Source organism: Elephantulus edwardii, unplaced genomic scaffold (assembly GCF_000299155.1).
Source record: "Elephantulus edwardii isolate Elephantulus edwardi_28Jun2011 unplaced genomic scaffold, EleEdw1.0 scaffold00021, whole genome shotgun sequence".
Taxonomy (NCBI): domain Eukaryota; kingdom Metazoa; phylum Chordata; class Mammalia; order Macroscelidea; family Macroscelididae; genus Elephantulus; species Elephantulus edwardii.
The window spans coordinates 3,175,063-3,195,586 of record NW_006399771.1 but is presented as its reverse complement, the minus strand read 5'-3'; the positions used below and the strand labels follow the sequence as shown (position 1 = coordinate 3,195,586).

General features: G+C 44.7%; 1 protein-coding gene across 2 annotated transcripts in view; it reads left to right on the top strand.

Moving 5' to 3' along the window:
* Positions 1-20,524, top strand: part of SLC6A2 (solute carrier family 6 (neurotransmitter transporter), member 2) — a 51,119-nt gene that overhangs the window by 14,160 nt on the left and 16,435 nt on the right. For both annotated transcript variants that reach the window (XM_006882522.1, XM_006882521.1), the window contains exons 3-5: positions 2,030-2,161; positions 4,415-4,652; positions 13,183-13,321. In XM_006882522.1, the coding sequence (XP_006882584.1) occupies positions 2,030-2,161; positions 4,415-4,652; positions 13,183-13,321 (509 nt within the window). The remainder of the gene's footprint in view (positions 1-2,029; positions 2,162-4,414; positions 4,653-13,182; positions 13,322-20,524) is intronic.

Here is a 20,524-nt window from a genome sequence, read left to right as displayed (position 1 = left end):
CCTCAGTCTTTTTTAAAAAAATAATTTAGATGAACATTTACAGAGAATCTGGATTTCCATTCATTCATTCATTGCTGCACTTCTCTACCCGCCCAGCCCTCTCTCCTCGCCCCCCAGTTCGTTCCTGTCTTTCAAAAGTAAAAGAAAGACTCCCTCCCTGGTACGCAATTCCCCCGCACCCCTCCCACCACCCCAAGTACATTCCACTATGCAACCTTAATTGTGGACTCTTGTGATAACCATAATACCCTATCATCTTCTGTCCACTGAGTGAGTTTAATGGGCCGGGAGAGCTGACTGTCAATTCCCATTGTGTTCCTGACACACAGGGCAGATCCTAGCGGTCAGGCGCTCTTCCCTGCCCTTCAGTATCTCCCTTTGTTTTGTGCTGTCGAGTCCGGACTGACTCATAGTTGACCCTCCAGAGGATTTTCAGAGACAATTAATCACTGAGGAGGAGTCTGTGAAGTAGCTAGTGGATTCGAACCACGTGCCTTTGGGAATGCAGCACAGCTTCTTACCACTACGCCACCTGGGAAAACATACACATCTTGCCTCCTTATTAATCTGTAAGCTGTTGTAACCTTTGAGAGCGGTGCGATGATATTTTTAGGAAGTTCCCACGTGGCTGTAAAATAAACAGCACTGAAACACTGCCCAAAAGGCTGGCGGTTCAAACCAGCCCAGAGCGTCCCAGAAGGCCAGGGAACCATCTTCTCCCAATACTTCACAGCCTTGTAGTCGTTCTACTCTGACACAAAAGTTGCCATCACTGTCCTGGGTCAGAATCAACTTGATTGCATCCAACAACAAATTTGGGACCTTGGTCAAATGTAACTCTGGACACTGTCTCGTGTGGCTCTAACAGGAATACCACAAGTGGGTGGTGTTAAGTAACAGAAGTTTCTTCTCTCACACTTTGGGAGGCAAGGGGTTCAAATTTAGGGTGCTGGTTCTAAGAAAGGGCTTTCCTCCTCTGCTGGTCCTGGAGAAAGGTCCTTGTTTCCTTGCATCCACAGGCTCTGTGCTCCTTGTTGTCGTCATCGTCATAGCCCATTGAGTCGAAACCAACTCATAGCTGACCCTCCAGCAGGTTTTCGGAGGCTGTAAATTGCATGGGAAGACACTGCCCATCTTTCTCCTTCAGAGTTGCTAGGGGATTTGAACCACTTGCCTTTGGGTTGGCAGTGTAACTCTTTACCACTAAGCCACCAGAGCTCCTGTGTTCCTTTGAGATCTCCACGTCTTCCCCTGTTGGTAGAGCTTCTCGGCACGATCTGCAGGATGAATCCATGACCCTTTACTCTTTCCCAGTGATGCTGAGATTCCACCTCCACTAGCTATTTTCTTCTTTTATTTCTTTGTGAGATAAAAGGTGTTAAAGACCACACCCCAGGAAAACACTCTTCTGTGGATCAAGGCTGTGAGGTGATGAAGAGTATCACATCCCACCCTTGGTCCTGTCACAGCTGTTGGATTATGAAATAATGAGGGATCCTTGGATGACTTTATTATTATATCCACGCATTGTGGGGGGACGTAATTCTATCCAAGGCAGACACTTTGTCTCCCTCTCAATTTTCTTGTCTGTACAGGGAGATGTTGGACTAGATTAGCATTCCTCGGAGTGGTGATCTGTGAAGGAAAAGGTCTGTGTTTAATACATTTCATAATAAATATGTGGTTTTCCTCACAGAGTTTTACAATGTCCATTTGGGTAGCCGCGGCTCAGAGACTCCTGCAGAAACCAAACCCATTGAGCATTGGTTGCTTCATTCATTTTTTTTAATTTGATCACCAAATCTCGTTGTTATTACAATGGCTAAGATTGTCTCTACCATTACATAACTACTATTATCACCACAAGATCGGCTGTCTTAGTTGTTATGCCACAAAACACCCCTGGGGAACTGGGTGAGTGGCCAAGGGAGGACCCCCAGGCTCCTGCAGGCTCTGATCCAGCACTCCGGGAGGCAGAGCCGAGGCTGGGCAGGGGGAAGGTGGTGACATCCTGCCTCTCTGTCCTCAGGTGCCTTTCTGATCCCATACACCCTGTTCCTCATCATTGCTGGGATGCCACTGTTCTACATGGAGCTGGCCCTGGGCCAGTACAACCGAGAGGGCGCAGCCACCGTGTGGAAGATCTGTCCCTTCTTCAAAGGTAAAGAAAGGGCTTGGGGGAGGTTGGGGTCATTCAACAGGGTTCCAGGGACAACCTTGGAGAACCTGCTTCCACGTTGAGGTGAGCGGCATTGATGAGGTCAGAAGCGTCCACCATCCACAGAATCTGGAGCATCAGGCATGTCAGAAGGAGCTCTAGCCAGAAAGTCTGGTAACCTGGGTCCAGCAGCTGATGAGCAGAGAGAATCTGCTTTTCTGTATGGGAAACACTTCTGAAATATCAGAAGTACATATCGCACATACTGTTACGCTCCCTTTTTACCCTTGTGGCCAACGTTGGTCATGGGTGATAGATTCTTTCCTGCTCAAGTAGAAAGCTGTTTATAAGACTCAACGCAGCAGCCTTGAAGAAACAACTAGAACATAGATGAAGCCTCTTTGGCCAGCTTTGTGTTTGAAACTTAGGGCATTTTTGGAGAAAGTAGCCACAACAGCTGCCATTTCTTGAACCCTACAGAGCCAAGAGAAAAACATGAAGGAACGAATTGGCATTTCCCAAGTACCACTAGTTAGGAAACGGGGCCCAGAACGCAACAAGGGCCAGTGTCACTCCCAAGACCACTTTTTAGCTGGGATGTGTCTCTCAAGAACTTTCTGTGTGTGCTCAATCTTGTGTTAGATAAAAGAGGCTTTGAAGAGTTGGGCGTTGGGATTTTTTTTGTTTCATTTCTATTGCCATAAATTCCACTGTTATACTACACTGTCTTTATAAACATAAAGGAATTTATTGGCTGATGTTAAAGTCAAGTCCAAGGATAACCAGGATAACTGTCTTCCAGATGCTCATATGATGTTTTCAGGATTCTCTCCAAGTCTTAGTTTTATTTTCCTGTATTAGCATCTTTCTGATATCTTCTCCTTGAGCACTTGCAAAGATGGCCATCAGTAACTCCAGGCTTAAATCTCATCAAGTTTAACAACGGCCATAAGCAAACAAGTAAACTCTTCTAGCTTCATGGTCCCAGTAAAGGACCCAGAGAAGACGCTCGTTGGCTGACTTGAATGAGATGTCCATCTAAGAACCGCTCCCCGTGACTACAGGGAAGCAGTACTGTGTGTACTGGTATCAACAGTAATGGTATCAACAGTACTGGAGTGAGTCATGCGCCCATGAAAGATGTAAACCTCTAAGAATCACTCAAAGATAATGTCTTTTTTTTTTTTCTTTTTTCTGGCAGGGTCCTGAAAAATCAGGGTAATGGTGGTGGGCATGGCCCAGTGATGATTAATTTTTTGTTTTGTTTTTATTATTATTATTATTATTATTATTATTATTCGTTTTAATGAAATTTACAGAGACTTTGGATTTCCATTCATTCATTGTTGCACTTTTCTCCCTATCTACCCTCTTCTCACCCCATTCACTCTTCTCCTTGAAAAGTAAAAGAAAAACCTTTCATTGTTATACACTCCCTCCCCCCAAGTCCACTCCACAATGCAGCCTTCATTCTTGACTCCTTTCATGAAAGTAATACCTAATCATATATATCCCTTTTAAACAGTTCTCTCATCATTTCAGTGCAGTATACATAAGTTATACCATCTCAAAGATAATTTCTAAAGGAGTCCCTCAGTGATGCAAGAGCTCAACACCCTTGGCTTCTAATTGCTAAGTTAGAGGTTCTGTTTTACCTGGAGAACTTCTAATAAAGTTCTTATGAAGAAAGGACTTAAGATCTATAAAAAGCCAGCCAATGGGACTGACTTCAGGCTTGGGGTAAGACTGAGAAAAACTGGATAGATTATGTATACTGAATTGAAATAGATGAGGGAGAGAACAGTTTAAAAGCGATTTATGATAGGGTATTATGATTATCACAGGAATCCTTAATTAAGTTTGCATAGTGGAGTGCATTTGGGGCGGAGGGATTGTATATCAACGAAGAAGTTTATCTTTTACTTTTAAAAAGGGAATGAACTGGGGTCAGGGGGGTGTAGAGAAAAAAGCGCAGCAATGGATGAATGGAAATCCAAAATCTCTGTAAATGTTTATTAAATTAGTAAAATAATTTCTTTTTTAATAAAGAAAATATTATGGTACACAGCTCTACTCGGACACACATGCAATCATTGAGGGTCAGAGTCAATTCATTGGCAACTGTGGGGTTTTTTTAGGGAGAGGAGGAAGAGTTGGGGGCCGCACAGTGTAGTAGTTGGGACTGGCTTCCCAGGAGAGGTGGCTCTGAGGTTGAGCCTTGAGACCATTCGCCTGACCCTCTTCCCCCTCACGCAGGCGTTGGCTATGCCGTGATCCTCATCGCCCTCTACGTTGGCTTCTACTACAACGTCATCATTGCCTGGTCACTCTACTACCTCTTCTCCTCCTTCACCCTAAACCTGCCCTGGACGGACTGTGGCCATGCCTGGAACAGCCCCAACTGCACCGACCCCAAGCTCCTCAATGGCTCCGTGCTGGGCAACCACACTAAGTACTCTAAGTACAAGTTCACACCTGCTGCAGAGTTCTACGAGTAAGTCCTTGAACCCTGATCCTGTGCACAGACCTCACTTGGGTACGTGACCTGAGTCAGATACTAATAGAAACATGCGAGGGTGAGGGGATCACACCAGTCAACCCATGTGATCTTTGCAGATATCTGACCCTGGTTTCATCAGTGATAGTTTGAGTTAGAAAGATGGCGTCGAGGAAAGCTGAGTGGAGGGTGTACAGATAGGAGTTGAGACAATGACCAGTGGCGGAGGAGAGAGACTGAGAAGTTAATGTTCTAAGGCAGGGAGGTGGCAGTTGGGGTGAGGGTCCTGGTCGGGAGATAATTTACAGGTAAACACACACAATAGGATCATTTTTGGTTTTTTGTTAAGTGCCATCGAGTCGCCTATGATCCATAGCGACCCTATGTACGGCAGCAGTGAACTCTGCCCTGTAATGAGCCAGTCTTACTAATTGCAACACACCAACCCCCGTTGTCCCAGTGACCCTATCAAGGATCATCTTAGGGAGACATAAATGCTTTTCAAAAAAAAGAACCAAATTTTGCAAAGTGTGAAAGCTCTTGTTATTGGGACAATTGAGTCAATTTCCGCTCCTGCCAGCCTCATATGACAGGGAAGAATTGCCTCACAGGGTTTTCTCAGTTGTAATATTTACAGAAGCAAATTTCCAGGACTTGGTTTAACCCTCTCCAGGACAGACCTGTTCATTCTTTTGAATGTCCGTGGTATGTATATTTAGTACTCTTCTCCAGCACCACAGCTCAAAATCATCGATTTTTCTTCAGTTACTCTTAGTCATTGTTCAACTCTCTGATGCATAGCAAACAACTGTGAAGACCATGGCTTGGATCAGGTACATCTTAGTCCCTAGACTAATATTACTATTTAGGACTTTGGAGAGGTCCCTCTCAGCAGTCTTCTCCAATGCAATTTGTCTTTTGATTTCCTGACTGCTGGTATCAAGAGTGTTGACGGTCGAGTCAAACAAGCTCAAGTTATTAACAATCTCAATCTCTTCTCCATTTATTATGGTGCTACTAATTGGCCCAGTGGTGAGAATCTTTGTCTTCTTGATGTTCAGTTCCAATCCATATTGAAGACTGTAGTCCTTGACCTTCCGCAGCAAGTGCTTCAGGTCCTCCTCAGTTTCGGCAAGCAAGGTTGTGTCGTCTGCATATCACAGGCTGTTGATAAATCTTCCTCCAATCCTGATGCCACATTTCCTCCTCGTACACCCCACCCTCCCAAATGCTCTGTTTTACATTCAGGTTGAAAGGTATGGAGACACACTTCTTTCCCGATTTTGAACTATCATGCAGTGTTTTCTTGCTCTGTTTTGAGGACTGCTTATAGTTTTCACATGAGCACATAAACACAGTCAAGTGTTCTGGGATTCCCGTTCTTCTCAAGGTTAGCCACAATTTGTTGTGATCCACACAGTCCAGTGTGAACTGGACCATTATATTAGTAGTTGAGTGTGAACCATCCGACCTGTCGAATGATTGGGAACACTGTTGTTACTTAAAGTGAGCCCTGGTCTAAACAGTATCTGTAGCTTCCTCTCTAACACAGTAATAATAAGTACCAGGTAGGTCAGGTTTTCGGCTCACTTCTTTGTCTATGTTACCTGGACTTAAGCCTCACTAATGAGAAACCTATACTTGGACCAAGAGGCAGTTGTCAGAACAGAGCAAGGAAACACTGCATGGTTCAAAATTGGGAAGGGCGTACGCCAGGGATGTGTCCTGTCTCCATACCTTTTCAACCTGTATGCAGAGCAGATTATCTAGGAGGCTGGGCTCTATGAGGAGAAATGTGGGGTCAAGATTGGTGGAAGATCTATCAACAATCTGCATTATGCAAATGACGCAGTCCTGTTGCTGAAACTGAGAAGGACCTGAAGCACTTGCTGCAGAGGGTCAAGGACTGCAGCCTACAATATGGATTGAGGCTCAATGTCAAGAAGACAAAGAGTCTCACCACTGGGCCAATTGGCAGCATCAGGATGGATGGTGAAGAGATTGAGATTGTTCACAGCTTTAGTCTGTTTGGCTCCACAGTCAACACTCTTGGCACTAGTAGCCAGGAAATTAAAAGACGTATTGCCATGGGAAAGTCTGCTGTTAGGGACTTCTCCAAAGTACTGAAGAGCAATGGTGTCTCTCTGGAGACTAAGGTACATCTGATACAGGCCATGGTCTTTGCAATTACTTGTTATGCATCAGGGAGTTGGACAATGACTAGGGAGGATAGAAGGAGAAGTCATGCTTTTGAGCTGTAGTGCTGGAGAAGAGTATTGAATGGACTGCTAGGAAAACAAACAGATTCATCCTGGAAAGAGTTAAACCAAGTGGCTCCTTGGAGGCAAAGATTCTGAAGCTTCGTCTGACATGCTTTGGACATGTTGTAAGGAGGGACAGGTTCTTGGAGAGGGACGTCAAGCTTGGTAGGGTAGAGGGATAGTGCAGGACGGGGAGGCCCTCTATGAGGTGGATTGATTCAGTGACGGGTAATCGGGATGGGTGTGTCAGAGACAGTGGCACAAGACAGAGCAGAGTTTAGGACTATTGTATATAGGGTCACTATGAGTCCCAAGCGACTTGATGGCACATAACAACAACAACAACAAAGTCTCTAACCATTATCCTCCTTATCCAAATGAGGAGGTTGCTGAGATTAGCTTCATTTTACAAATCAGAAAGTAACACATGGATCCACAATTACATAGCTAGTATCATTCACAGCCAAGATGCAGCTTGCATCTGCAGGGCCCTGAGAGGGTGCCTGCCTAAACTTTACACCCTAACGCCTTACTGTCCTCACCTTGCTCTCCATCCTGCCAGGCTGTAAAAGTGCAGAGCTCACCCTCTTAGCCTCTGTGTTATTTTGAATTCTAGCAGTTATATTGTTTCTGTTTGGTGCCATTACTTAACCATTACACCGCTGTAACTCCTCTGTTATGATGTGTCGTTGAGTGGGAACTAAGTCACTGCAGACCCTCCACTGGGTTTTCAGAGGCTGTAAATCTCCCACAGAGCAGCTGGTGGATTCGAACTGCCTGCCTTTGGGTTGGTAGTATGACTCTTTACCACTAAGTCAGCAGAGCTGCTAAATTCCTGTGTTGTTGTTGTATACTGTTGAGCTGGAAACGACCCAGAGCTGATCCTCCAGCAGGTTTTTAGAGACAGTTAACCACACGGGAGGAGATTGCCCAGCCTTTTCCTGTGGAGCAGCTCGTGGCTTTGAACCATATGTCTTTGGGATTGCAGCGCAGCTTCTTGCCACTAGGCCACCAGAACTCCCTAAATTCCTATAAGTGGCTGTCATTTACTCAGAAATGTTGCCATAATCACAACTCAATTTTATTCCATTAAGATTATGCCCCAGCCAGTATACAAAGTGTTTTTTCTATCCAAATTTAAAATACTGATCAGAGACCTATATGCACTGTGCTGGAACTATTCTCATTTTTTAAAATAAGGAAGTCAAGGCATAAACCAGTTAAATGATGTCCCAAAGTCCTACAGATTAGAAGAGGCATTGAAATGGGTTTGAATAAAGGTGTTCTTGTTCCAAGGCCCAAACTCACAGGTAGCCTAGTGATTCTAAACATTGGCTGCGTATTGGAATCACCTTGTGAGCTTTAAAAGCTCCTGAAGTCTGGGCCCCACACTCAAAGATGCTGATTTCACTGGTCTGCATGTAGACAGGGCATTGGGTCCTTCGATGACTCTGATGTCCAGTTGCAGTTGAGAAACACCACCATAGCCTCTGTGTTCTCCTGCCTGCTGCAAAGCATGACTTGTGCTGGGGTGAACTTGACATCTCTTCGATGTCATACCATGGCAGTTCTAGGGCCTCCTTCACTCGTTCCTGAGGAGTGTGGGCTCAGAAAGTTCCAGGACTTCAGAGCGTCTGTGCTGGAGGTCCACATGCATTGTGAGGGGCATAGAACCTTGGGGCAGAGGCTGTTGCTGTGTCCAATGTTCAATCTCCCGCGCTCCCTCGCATCCTTTTTGTGAAGGAAAAGGCATCATTTTTCTTTTTGCTCTTGGCAACTTCTGCCCTTATAAATGAAAAATGGAAAACAATAGCTTCGTCTCCAGTCCAGTTATTATTTTATTCTTCCACTGACGTCTTAATGTCTTAATACCCCAGCCAAGACACCCAGCAGGAGGGAGATGTGATTTGGGTTTTACAACCCAGGTTACTTTAATTACAGATCTAAACTTCCTCCAGGCTCAGTTTGGGTAAGAATGTGGCAGAGAATGGTGTTCTCATGGGTGTGCCTGGAAGGCTGAGGGTGTAGCAGGGAGCAGAATGAAACAGGTTTGTGTTGTTGTTGGGGTTTTTTTTGTGTTTTTGGTTGTTTGTTTTTTTTAACATTTAAACTTACCGAACAACCCCCTCACCCTCTCCTTCAAATTTTTTCCTCCCCTAAAATTTCACTGCCACCGCAGGCACTGAGCCAAACCCCATATCATTTTCCTTATTGATGGAAATAATGGGAATGATTCCCATTTTACAGATCAGAAAGTGGAGGCTCAAATGTAAAGTAAATGACAGAGCCATGATCTGAAGCCAAGTTGCCTGATTCAAGACTATCAGCCGATTCTCAAATCTTTGTTCTTCTCTGTCCTGTGAGAGTCTCCACCTCAATGGGAAAAAAAAAATCTCAAGCTCACTACTGTCGAGTCAGTTTTCGAGGCTGTAAATCTAAACAGGAGGAGACGTCTCTCTGTCTTTCTTCTGGGAAACAGCTGATGGATTTGAACCAACAGAGACACTAATCCTTGTAGCTTGCAGCACAATATGCTCCATACTGTGTCAACAGAGCTCCTTCGGAGTGCCCAGTGGGGCCATATTTGGGGTAGGAGTATGGGGTCGCTGCAGGTGTATATGAACATTTCTTGTGGATTTTCTTACCTGCTGCCCTGGCTGTGTGCTTTCTAATGTACAGCACTAACTCCCAAGTTAGCTCTGGGCCTATTTATTTTTTTTAATGGCAGCAGCCAGAAAATAAAAAAAAGCAGCCAGGAAATTAAAAAAAAGTATTGCGATGGGAAAGTCTGCTGTTAGGGACCTCTCCAGGGTACTGAAGGGCAATGGTGTCACTCTGGAGACTAAGGTGCGCCTGATACAGGCTATGGTCTTTGCAATCACTTGTTATGCATCAGAGAGTTGGACAATGACTAGGGAGGATAGAAGGAGAATTGATGCCTTTGAGCTGTGGTGCTGGAGAAGAGTATTGAATGTTCCATGGACTGCCAAGAAAACAAACAGATTCATCCTAGAGAGGGTTAAACCAGGCTACTCCTTGGAGGCAAGGATTCTGAAGATTCGTCTGACATACTTTGGACATGTTGTAAGGAGGGACAGGTCCTTGGAGAGGGACATCATGCTTGGGAGGGTGGAGGGACGGCGTAGGAGGGGAAGGCCCTCTATGAGGTGGATTGATTCAGTGACTGGGGTAATCAGGATGGGTGTGTCAGAAGTAGTGCGATTGGCACAGGATAGAGCAGGGTTTAGGGCTGTTGTACATAGGGTCGCTGTGAGTCTCAAGCGACTCAATGGCACATAACAACAACAATGGCAGCAGGCCCCTTGTCTTCCAGATGTTTCATCTTTAGTCTCCGTAACTGGAAACCCAGCAGTGGATACTCCTAGTGCCAGCTCCGAGGAGGCTAGCTAGGTCCCCCCTCCCTTCCCTTAGATCCTCCTGGCCAATTTTGTGACCATCTTGTATTCATTTAAGTTGATGAACTGAGCACATCATTTGAAGGAACAAAACCTCTCTACTCCCCAGGCTCTGGGCTTGAAATCAAACAGCCCACAGTGGGCCCTCTGTGTGTCTTTTCATCTGTAAATGGCACTCCCATGAATGTTTGTGTGGGAGAGAAAACCTCTGTGCCGGACCTGTTCTGGGCGAGAAGTCTTCCTCACCCTGTACTGACCCTCTGCACTTTAATGGCAAGTGAGAAACAGCTTGTTTGGCCCTTAGACTTGGGAAACCTTGGACCATATGCTTAACGATGATTCATTTTTGCTGCACTGCTGTAAACATTAAAACAAACCCAAATTCTTTATACCAGTTCCCCAAGGTGTGGGCAATGGGCTGGATGCTCATTCTTTTCTGGACAATTGGCTCAAGAACGTGACTCTTTCCCCCGAGAGATTATCTAGACGACCCTGCCACACTGATGTGGGCTTTAAATGCAGTGCCAGGTCACCAGGGCCTGGTGGGGGCAAGTTGTCTACCTGACCCTAGAACCATTGCAAGGAGTTTCAAAGCAAACAAGCTGATGTAGTACCTTTTTTTTGGTCCTCTGCCGACCATGACTTCAATAGTCATGTTAGCTAAACATTGATTGGACCATGCTTCATGGAATTAGAGGGGACAGAGGTTCAGTACCAGTTTCTTTTTGTCCGCTGATCAGCCCCTCCTAGCCGCCCTCTCTCCTCTTTCTGAGAGAACCTACTTGATAGCGCTTGATGACTGCTCAAGGGAGGCCATCTTTGAGTTATTATGATTTGCTATCAGGTTTATTCTGACCTTTGGGGTCCTTGATGTTGTTTATCATTGCATCAGAACCAATCCAAAGCTGACCCTCTAGTGAGTTTTCAGAGGCAGTAAATTGCATGGGAGAAGATTGCAACAGGTGATTTCAAACCACTAGCCTTTGGAGTTGCAGTGCAGTTTCTTACCACTAGACCACCAGAGCTCCTTTAGGTATAAGGTTACCCAGTTCTGTGCTATCTTCATGACTGTTGATGATGTTCATGTTTGGCCTTTTCCACCCATATGATATGTAGATCACTCCGGCAACAGTGATATGACCTTTATTTTTCTTCTTCTTTTTTTTAAATTTTTTTTTTATTATTTTTGTGTGAATGTACCGTCAAATCAGATCTGACTGGTACAGGAGGAGATTGTCCCTCCTTCCCCGGCAGAGCATCTGGTGGATTTGAACCGTGCACCTCAGGGATTGTAGTTGCAGCTCCTTGCCACTAGGCCACCAGAGTTCCCCTTCTTCTTTTTTTTTTTTTTTATCTTTCCCCCTCTTTTTAAAAAATTTTCTACTTGTTTACTTACAAAATTTGAATACAATGTTTCAGAGGTCTGTTGTCCCTCTGACCGGACCCTAGAGCCCTTTTAGGAAGTTTCAAAGCCAGCACTTGGCAAGCCCAATGTTGTGGCGATTGTATCAGTCCATTTTACTGAGACCAGAAGGATGGAATCAAGTTTGCCAGGCGGACAACTTGGGCTGGGATACATCATTTAGGCTGGAGGAACAACAGGTCCCCAGACAGAACAATTAGAGTATCAAATGACCGGGAATGTCAAGTATCTCGCTGTTGCCAGGAGTGAAAGGGTGTGGTGAGGCTGGCAATGAACTGGCACAGGGCTACGGTTGTGAAAGGCCCCTGATTTGGAAAGAGCTAGATTTTCTCTCTAGAGCAACAATTGACATCTTGGATCAGTGGCCTCTTTGTCGGGAGGGGTTCCCTGTGCACTAGTACCCCTAGCCTCTATCCACCAGATACCAACAGGACCCCCTAATTGTAGCAACCTAAACTGACTCCAGACGTTGTCACATACCTCCAGGGTGTTGTCCGGAGGTTAGAAGCAAAAATCACTATTTCAAGTGAGAACCATTGTTTTTAAGTGAACAGGAGTTTCTTGGGATTTGGGGGTCAGAAAATTGGCAGAGTAATGCTTTTGAGGAGTTATTCCATGGCAACTCCACACTAAAAACCACACACGCCCATCAAGTTGACTCCAACTCAGAGAGATCCCACTGGACAGAGTGCAACTGCCCCTCAGGGTTTCCAGGGCTGCGAGTTCAGATGCCCACCCTTCCGGTTGGCAGCTGAGCTGGTAACTACTGAACCACCAGGGCACAGGCATCACCCAGGGTGCTCTGAGGGGAACACTACCCCCAGCTGAGTAGCTCTGCTCTGGACTGAACTCTGTGGAGGCAGCAACGTCAGGTCTTATTCATAGCCATCTTCCTGGGTCAAGCACACAGTAGGCATGCAGGTTTTTGTTAGGTTAAATTCCTTTCCAAGCACCTTTTCATTTATTTTTTTTTAAATAACTTTTATTTTTATTATTTTTTTTGTGTGTGTGTGTACCGTCAAATCAGATTTGACTGGTACAGGAGGAGATTGTTCCTCCTTCTCCAGTAAAGCATCTGGTGGATTTGAACCACACACCTCTGGGATTGCAGTATAGGTTCTTGCCACTAGGCCACCGGAGCTCACCCCAAGCACCTTTTTAAAGCAGCCTGTGCTGGGAGTCTCCCAGATGATTTACTTGCAGGAAAGAGCAGCCCTTTCTCAGGCCAGGGAACCTAGCATTCTGGGGCAGGGTCTATGACTGACCTGAGTGGGGGATGAATATGTTATGTCCTGGGACACAAGGGGGGAGAGAAGCAGAAGCACTTGGTCCCTGTCTTCACTTGCACTTGTAGGGACTGGTCTGGGCTCATAGTCTTGCTGGGTCCTGATATCACTTCCTCTGCCCGTGTCTCCCTCGTCCGGCAGGCGTGGCGTCCTGCACCTTCATGAGAGTGACGGGATCCACGACATTGGCCTGCCGCAGTGGCAGCTCTTGCTGTGCCTCATGGTGGTGGTCATCATCCTGTTTTTCAGCCTTTGGAAAGGTGTGAAGACTTCAGGAAAGGTAATGGACTTGTCATTCCGCTTCCACTGGAAGGCTCCCTCAAAAACTTTACTCTTTTTGCCTGGTTATAACCTTGTAATTGGTAAAATGGTTGATGGAGCGAGACATGCAAAGCTGGAACAAAACACAGCTGAGTGGTTTATAAGAATGGAAATTTATCAACCCATAGTTCTGGAGGCTGTAGGTCCAAGATCAAGGTGCTGGCTAGTTCCTTGTCTCTCTCCTCTTTTTCTAGTAGGTACAGGCATCCTTGGTTTCCAGATGTCTTTCCTCTGACTCCCTGCTCAATGTGTTTTCTCCTTTTTTCATAAGTTCAATTAAGACTCACCCAATTAAGTATTGACTCACATTCACTTAATTATAACACCTTCAAATGCCTTGTTTTCTAACAATGTCATGTTTACACATCTGAGAGTAGGACTTCATCATAATTGAGGGGGGTGTGTCTCACAGACAGGTTTGGAAGCAAGAGTGGCAGCCACTTCCTAAACAACATGCCTCAGGAAACTCTGTGAACTCGGAGAAACGATGATAGTTATAGAAATGCTTCAGGCTTTTTGTTCATAGGATCGCTATGAGTTGTACTTGAGTCAACAGCAATCAACACCACCACCATTCCTTCACATGATTTTTTAAGCCTGAATCTCCCCATCGGCAGTAGAAGAGGGTTTAAGGCAATCAGAGCTCATTCCACTTCACCAAAGCTCCCCTAATACCAGAAACCAGAGAATGAGGGGAAATCTATGTACTGTAAGGGAAATCCTATAAATGTGTGGTAAACTTGGATCCGACAGTAAAACTTGATACCCATATTGTAGACCTCTCTAAAACATTACTATTTGCCCTACTATAACATCATTCATTCCCCTTTCTTAATTTTTAAGTCAAAGCGATGCTCTAGAAGGTATCTAGATTTATCTTAGACTTTGTCTTTCCCTGGCTATGATGCTGAATTGCTCCCAGAGTCTTGGTGCCCTGGTAAGAGGAACACGACTCAGAGAGCCTATGAGAGTCTGTCTAGCACTAGCATTCTGGACTTAGATGACACTATCTTCTACTGTTGATCCCTCAGGAGAACGTTCATGTAGATTCTTAACCTGAAGAACCTCATGGGAACACCATCCCGCTTGGATGGATCCTGTGTGGTCCATGTGGAGCTTAAAAGACAGCATTGAGAGATGATTTCCTCCTCAGTCTTTTAGGTAGTAACAAGTCACCTCAAAATGTAATGAATTAAATAAAAGAACCATTTTATTATCTCTCATGATTCCAAGATGGTGCATATGCAGGACGGGCAGTCAGTGCCGCCCACTGACTGGAAGCTCAGTCTGAGCTGTAAACTGGAACATTTATATTAGTTTCCACATAGTTTCTCCTTGTGCTTTGGACTCCCTCACAGCATGGCGGCTGGGTTCATGGCTTCTAGGCAGACGAGCCTCAATATACAAGTAGCTCTTTCACTTGCATTATGTTTGCAGTTGTTCCAAAGGTCAAGATAAGTTCTGAGGTAAAATTCTGAGTCAGTGTAGGAAGACAGTACTAAGAGGTAAGTTTATTGAGAGTCACCACGTCGAAGGTGTGTTCCATGGCCAAGTAAGCGTGAGTTTTGGAAAAGCTTCATTTGGCAACTGATTTTGGAAGAATGCATTCATATTCTCTCTGGTACTCCTAGAGTTCTTGACCATGATATTAACAGTGAAGATGGTGGCAGGGTGACCAGCAAGCAGTGTCGTGAAATTAGTCAAGAAACGTAGATAGAACTTCTTATCACCATGTATGGAAGACAAAGCATCTGCCTCAAGAAAGGATCGAACTAAGATGCAGACTAACAATGGAAGCCAATCTGAGAGAAAGTAAAATCAGGCTAAGACCAATGCCATCTCTCTGCCTGGCACACAGTGGGGTCTTTATTAAATATATACTGAAGAATTAATTAGTAAGGGAAAGAAGGTGGGAGGAAATGAAGAAAAGCAGATGGGTTTAATAGATTTGGGGACTTCATTCAGTCTTTCTAATTCAGTTCAAGAGTTGACCATGTATGGATATCTACTGTGTCCTTGGCCTGAGGCAAGAATAAATAATGTAGATTTAGTATTCAATCACTCGTATTCTGTACATGTTACTGACAGGTTATGGGTCAGCTAAGGTCACTAGTTTCTTGAGTATCCACTTAGAGGTAGGAGATAATCTCTCTCTCTCTCTCTCTCTCTCTCTCATGTGTTCATGTGTGTGTGAGGAAACTCTGGCTTTATGTATAAGGAATTGGGTTACCAACCCAACCATATGTGCTTTAAATACGCTAGCTGTCCCGAGGGAGAAAGATGAGTAATATCTGCCTATGAGAGATTTTTAGCCTCTGAAAACTTCACTGTAAGGTCAACTAAGAGTCCTTTCTGATTCCATGGCAAATATTTTACTTTTGAATGTTGATGTGTGTGTGTGTGTGTGTGTCTCATTGAATAAATGCTGTCAAAAACTTTAAATGTGATTATAGGTATAGAGATAGAGACAGAGACATATTTTGCCTATTTCTCTCCTTAACTTGACATTTCTTTGGAGAAAATTTCATATCAAGTAATTAAGTTGCTGTTGTAGTTATGTGTCTTGAGTCACTTGTGACTCATAGCGACTCTATGTACAACAGCCCTAAACCCTGCTCTATCCTGTGCCAATCGCACTGCCTCTGACACACCCATCCCAATTATCCCAGTCACTGAATCAATCCACCTCATAGAGGGCCTTCCCCTCCTGCGCTGTCCCTCTACCCTCCCAAACATGATGTCCCTCTCTAAGGACCTGTCCCTCCTTACAATGTGTCCAAAGTATGTCAGATGAACTAAATGCAAACTATGAGGTTTTTAAACTGTTAATAAAGTGAGTTTAGTGAATTGTCCCCCCCACCTGTGAAACCTGGAAGCAGGAGCGACATCCACTTCCGAAATGGCTTGCCTCCAGAAACTCTATGTACTAACAGTGCTCAGACTGTTTGTTCATAAGGTCGCTATGAGTCGTCTACGACTCAACGGCATTAAACAACAACAACCTGTGAAACAGGCTAGATAAGAATAAAGCACATTTTGTGTAGTAAACTAAGTGCAGTTTTGTGGCATTTGTCTGTCTGTTACAGTGACAACCGTGTGTGTTTGTCCATATACACAGTATCTCTTACCGCAGGTCATGGTCAGAATACAGGAGATACGTGCTGCATTAGTGGAGGGAAGAAGCAGGTCTCCAAAGGTGATGGGTGGAGAAGGTTGCATTGATGCTGATCCTTCACAGACAATCACAGGCAGAGCTGGGGGTGTGAGGTAGGGAGGGGAGAGGTTCTCAGTGGAAGGCACTGTGAAAACAAGGCCACTGAACTGGAGGAGTCCCAGGAGAGCCCTGCCTCAGTGTCAGGAACAGAACATCCTTGGGCTGTGCAGGACCCAGTAGAAGTTCAAGGGAGACATGGCCTCTGACTGCTGTAACTGATTGCAGACCCTGGCCTGGATGAGGGACCACCGCAGGTTTCTCACGATGACCCTAAGATTAAGTTGTAGCTCAAGTCTCAAGTTCTTGCCCCACTTCTAGGTGACCACAAACCAGAAAACATTTCCATCCAGTCAATGCTAACTCATGACGACCCCAAGTGCCGTAGTAGAATGGCCCAGTCGAGTTCACTCAGTTGTACTTTTTATAGGAGCAAGTTTCCAGGGCACTGTTTTGCGACAAAACTGGGTGGATAAAAACTGCCAGGTTTTTAGGTAGTCACAGAAGTCAGTCCACTGGGCCACCTAGGCACCTAGCCTTAGGTAGCTACTAACATCACCAGGGTGGTAGAGGCTGGCCCACCTGCTTTAGCTCTGGGCCAGGGAATTGTCTTCCCGGAAGCTGATGAAGGAGAGACCAGGACCGCTGAGATGAGCATGCTCAGTTCTTCCCACACTCTGGGAGGAGTGATTCCCATGCCCTGGGGAGGAGGCTGTGAGGTGTGTGTGTTACACTGAAGTATGTGTTACTTCTCTATGGAAACACAATGAGGAAGGACAATGAGCCCCTTAGGGTGTGTCGATGAAAGCCACAGCCCACATGTGTAAATCTCCTGTTATTTTGGTGACTGGGCAGATGAAGAGCTTTCTAGAACTGTGCTATATCTTCCATCCTTTTTATAAACTAGATCCTGAAAGGAAAAAAAAAAAATCAAGAGCATTGCTTATTTCTCCCAAGGCTGCCTCTGGAATGGGACAGGACTTTTTCAAGTCATCTTCAGGTACAGGGCATGCCAGAGATGAATTGAAAATGTTCCTACTTCTAGCCTTGACAAGGGAAGGCTCTGAACTTGCAAAGATGACTGATTCCACACGTTTTCTGAGATGATGTAGAGGAGTAAGAAGTGACCCCAGTCATTCCCCACTGTGACTCTAGTCCTCGGATCCTCTTAGGTATAGGGGGAAGGTTTGAGTCAAGAGTCGTTCAGCCCAGGGAGTTTGGCAAGTATGTTCTCGCCACCACATTACTATCCTGGAGCCTCTCTTGTCTCCTGGATTAGAGGGTCCCTGACTTCCTGGAAAACTCAGCACAAGAGGCCCAGTAGCCAAGCTATTAAATGGTATAACTGAGAAGTCCTTGAGTATCTCTCCAGTCTCTTGTACAATAAGAATCCCCAGGATAGTTTGTTCAAACTTGTGTTCCTGAGTCCCTCCCAATAGAGTCTCGTTGACTGGATTTGGGTAAGAATTTTGACAAATTTCTAGATAAATCTGATATTGCTGATCCATGGTCCATTGCCTGGATCTAGGCAATCCTACTGATGCTTAGATTCAATGTCAAGGCTCTCCTCACCTCCCTGGCCATTCCATTAAGTCTTTAAAGGACTCTGTTAGAAAGTTCTTCCTTTCTAGCAGATTGAGATAAAATCTTTCCCATTTGATCATCAACCGTTAGCTTGAGTCTGGCACCCTGGCATCAAACAAATTCTAACCCTTATCAGAAATGCCAGGTTGGAGAGGAATTTGGGTTTGATATGATAAAAAGTAAGTGGATTCTTGCCGAGACCAATGGGCTGCACCTTGTTCTCTTCACCACATGTTCACAGTCGGACAGAGTCTGGCTTTATTTGGCCAGAGACATCGTGAGTTGCATTCTGAAAGCAGAGAGACCGGGGTGGAGATGACAGAGTTCAAGTGTTCTTTCTCTGCTCAGCTTGTCGGCAATACACGAGGGTGTTTAGCAGCTGAGCTCACCCCACCATCGATTCTGACGAATGATCTAGCTCATGTGCGTGGACAGAATCAGTATCACCCTTTCTTTCTTTTTTTTAAAATTTTATTTTATTAATTTTAATGAACATACACAGAGATTTTGGATTTCCATTCATTCATTGTTGCACCTTTCTCCCTGCCCAGCCCTCCCCCTTCCCAGTTCGCTCCTCTCTTTCAAAAGCAAAAGAAAGATTCCTTCTTTGGTATACATACAATCCCCCTGCCCTCCTCACACCACCCCAAGTACACTCCACTACGCAATCTTCATTCTAGACTCTTGTGATAACCATAATACCCTATCATATATTGCTTTTAAATTATTCTCTCCCTCATCAATGCAATATACATAATCTATCCAGTTTTTCTCAGTCTTACCCCAACCCTGATGTCAGTCCCATTCTACAACAGTGGCACCATGCAGTATTTGTCCTTTTGTGACCGAGATACTTCACACAGCATAATGTCTTCCAGGCTCACCCATTTTGAATAATATTGCATGAGTTCCTTATTTTTCAATGTAGCATAGTGTCCCATTGTGTGAATATATCACAGCTTCTCTATCCATTCATTTGTTAGTACCACCCTTTCCAATGTGATTTTTTAAGATCTTTTTTAAGATCAGCTCTGTCTTCTGGTCCCTGCCTCATGTCTCTCTCTTGAGAAAATGGAATCTGTATTGGGGCTTCTATCCTAGTCTGTTCAGGACTATTCCCCAGACCACTCGGGGGAGTCCTTGGATTGGGAATTCAGGGTGTTGATTTTTGAAGGGAAGAGTGTGGTCTTACTCAACCCACTGGACTGGGAAATGATCCTGATGATTCCATGAGCTGGAAGGACACGTGGCGGTTAGAATATTTCACGAAGGCCGTGTGAAGGCTCCTTGTACTAATCACCAGTCTTTCACTCACATGTTTCAGTTTAGGAGAATGAATCCAAGATGCGAGTCCACCCACAGGGGGCAATTTCACTTTGAGAACATGTTTCTATCCTCTTTATATATTTTTTATTTTATTGACAGTGTGTTTTTCCTAGCTTGCTTTTGTGTATGTGTGTGTGTGTGTGTGTGTGTGTGTGTGTGTGTTTGCGGGGGTGGGGCATTGGTTTTGTTTGTTTTTGTTTTTGTTTTTTTTCTCACATTGAAGGGAAGCAGAAATCAAAAGCTAAAGTCTCAAAGTCCTCCACAGGACAAAGGAGCAATGAGAGAACAACCCAATTACATGAAGTAAAGGAGCTTTCCCTGTTTTGTCTGAGCCCAGAAGATATGGCCACATTCACTCACTCACGTGTTCAGTGATTTGCCCATTCATTCAATTGTGTATTTTTCACTCATTCTTTGACAAACTTAGTCACCACCTACTCATTACTAAGTGCCAATGAGCTGTAACTGATTTATAGCTGAAGCTCCTTTGAGTTTGTGAGGCTGTAAATTAATAACATGGGAGGAGGTGCTCATGTTTCTTGTGAGCAGTCACAGGTGGATTAGAACCTTAAGAGAGGCATAGCCTCTGGGTTACCAGCACAACTCTCTATGCACTATGCCACCAGAGCTTGGTTATCCAAGTCCCTTATTTATCACTCATGATCCTATCTATCTATTTACCCATTTATTCATTCAATTATCTATTTACTCATTTATTCATTTCACTATTTATCCATTTACTCATTCATTTAACCCAACTATGTATCTAACCTTCTAATCAACCATCAATATAACCCTTCATCTACAGAACTCCTCCTATCAAAATTCATTTCAAGCATCTTTGTTTGCCATCAGATCCAAGGATGCAAGTTAAAAAATCAAACCAAGGGGAGCTCTGGTGGCCTAGTGGCAAGGAGCTGCAACTACAATCCCAGAGGCGCGCCGTTCGAATCCACCAGATGCTCTGCCGGGGAAGGAGGGACAATCTCCTCCTGTACCAGTCAGATCTGATTTGACGGTACACTCACACAAAAATAATAA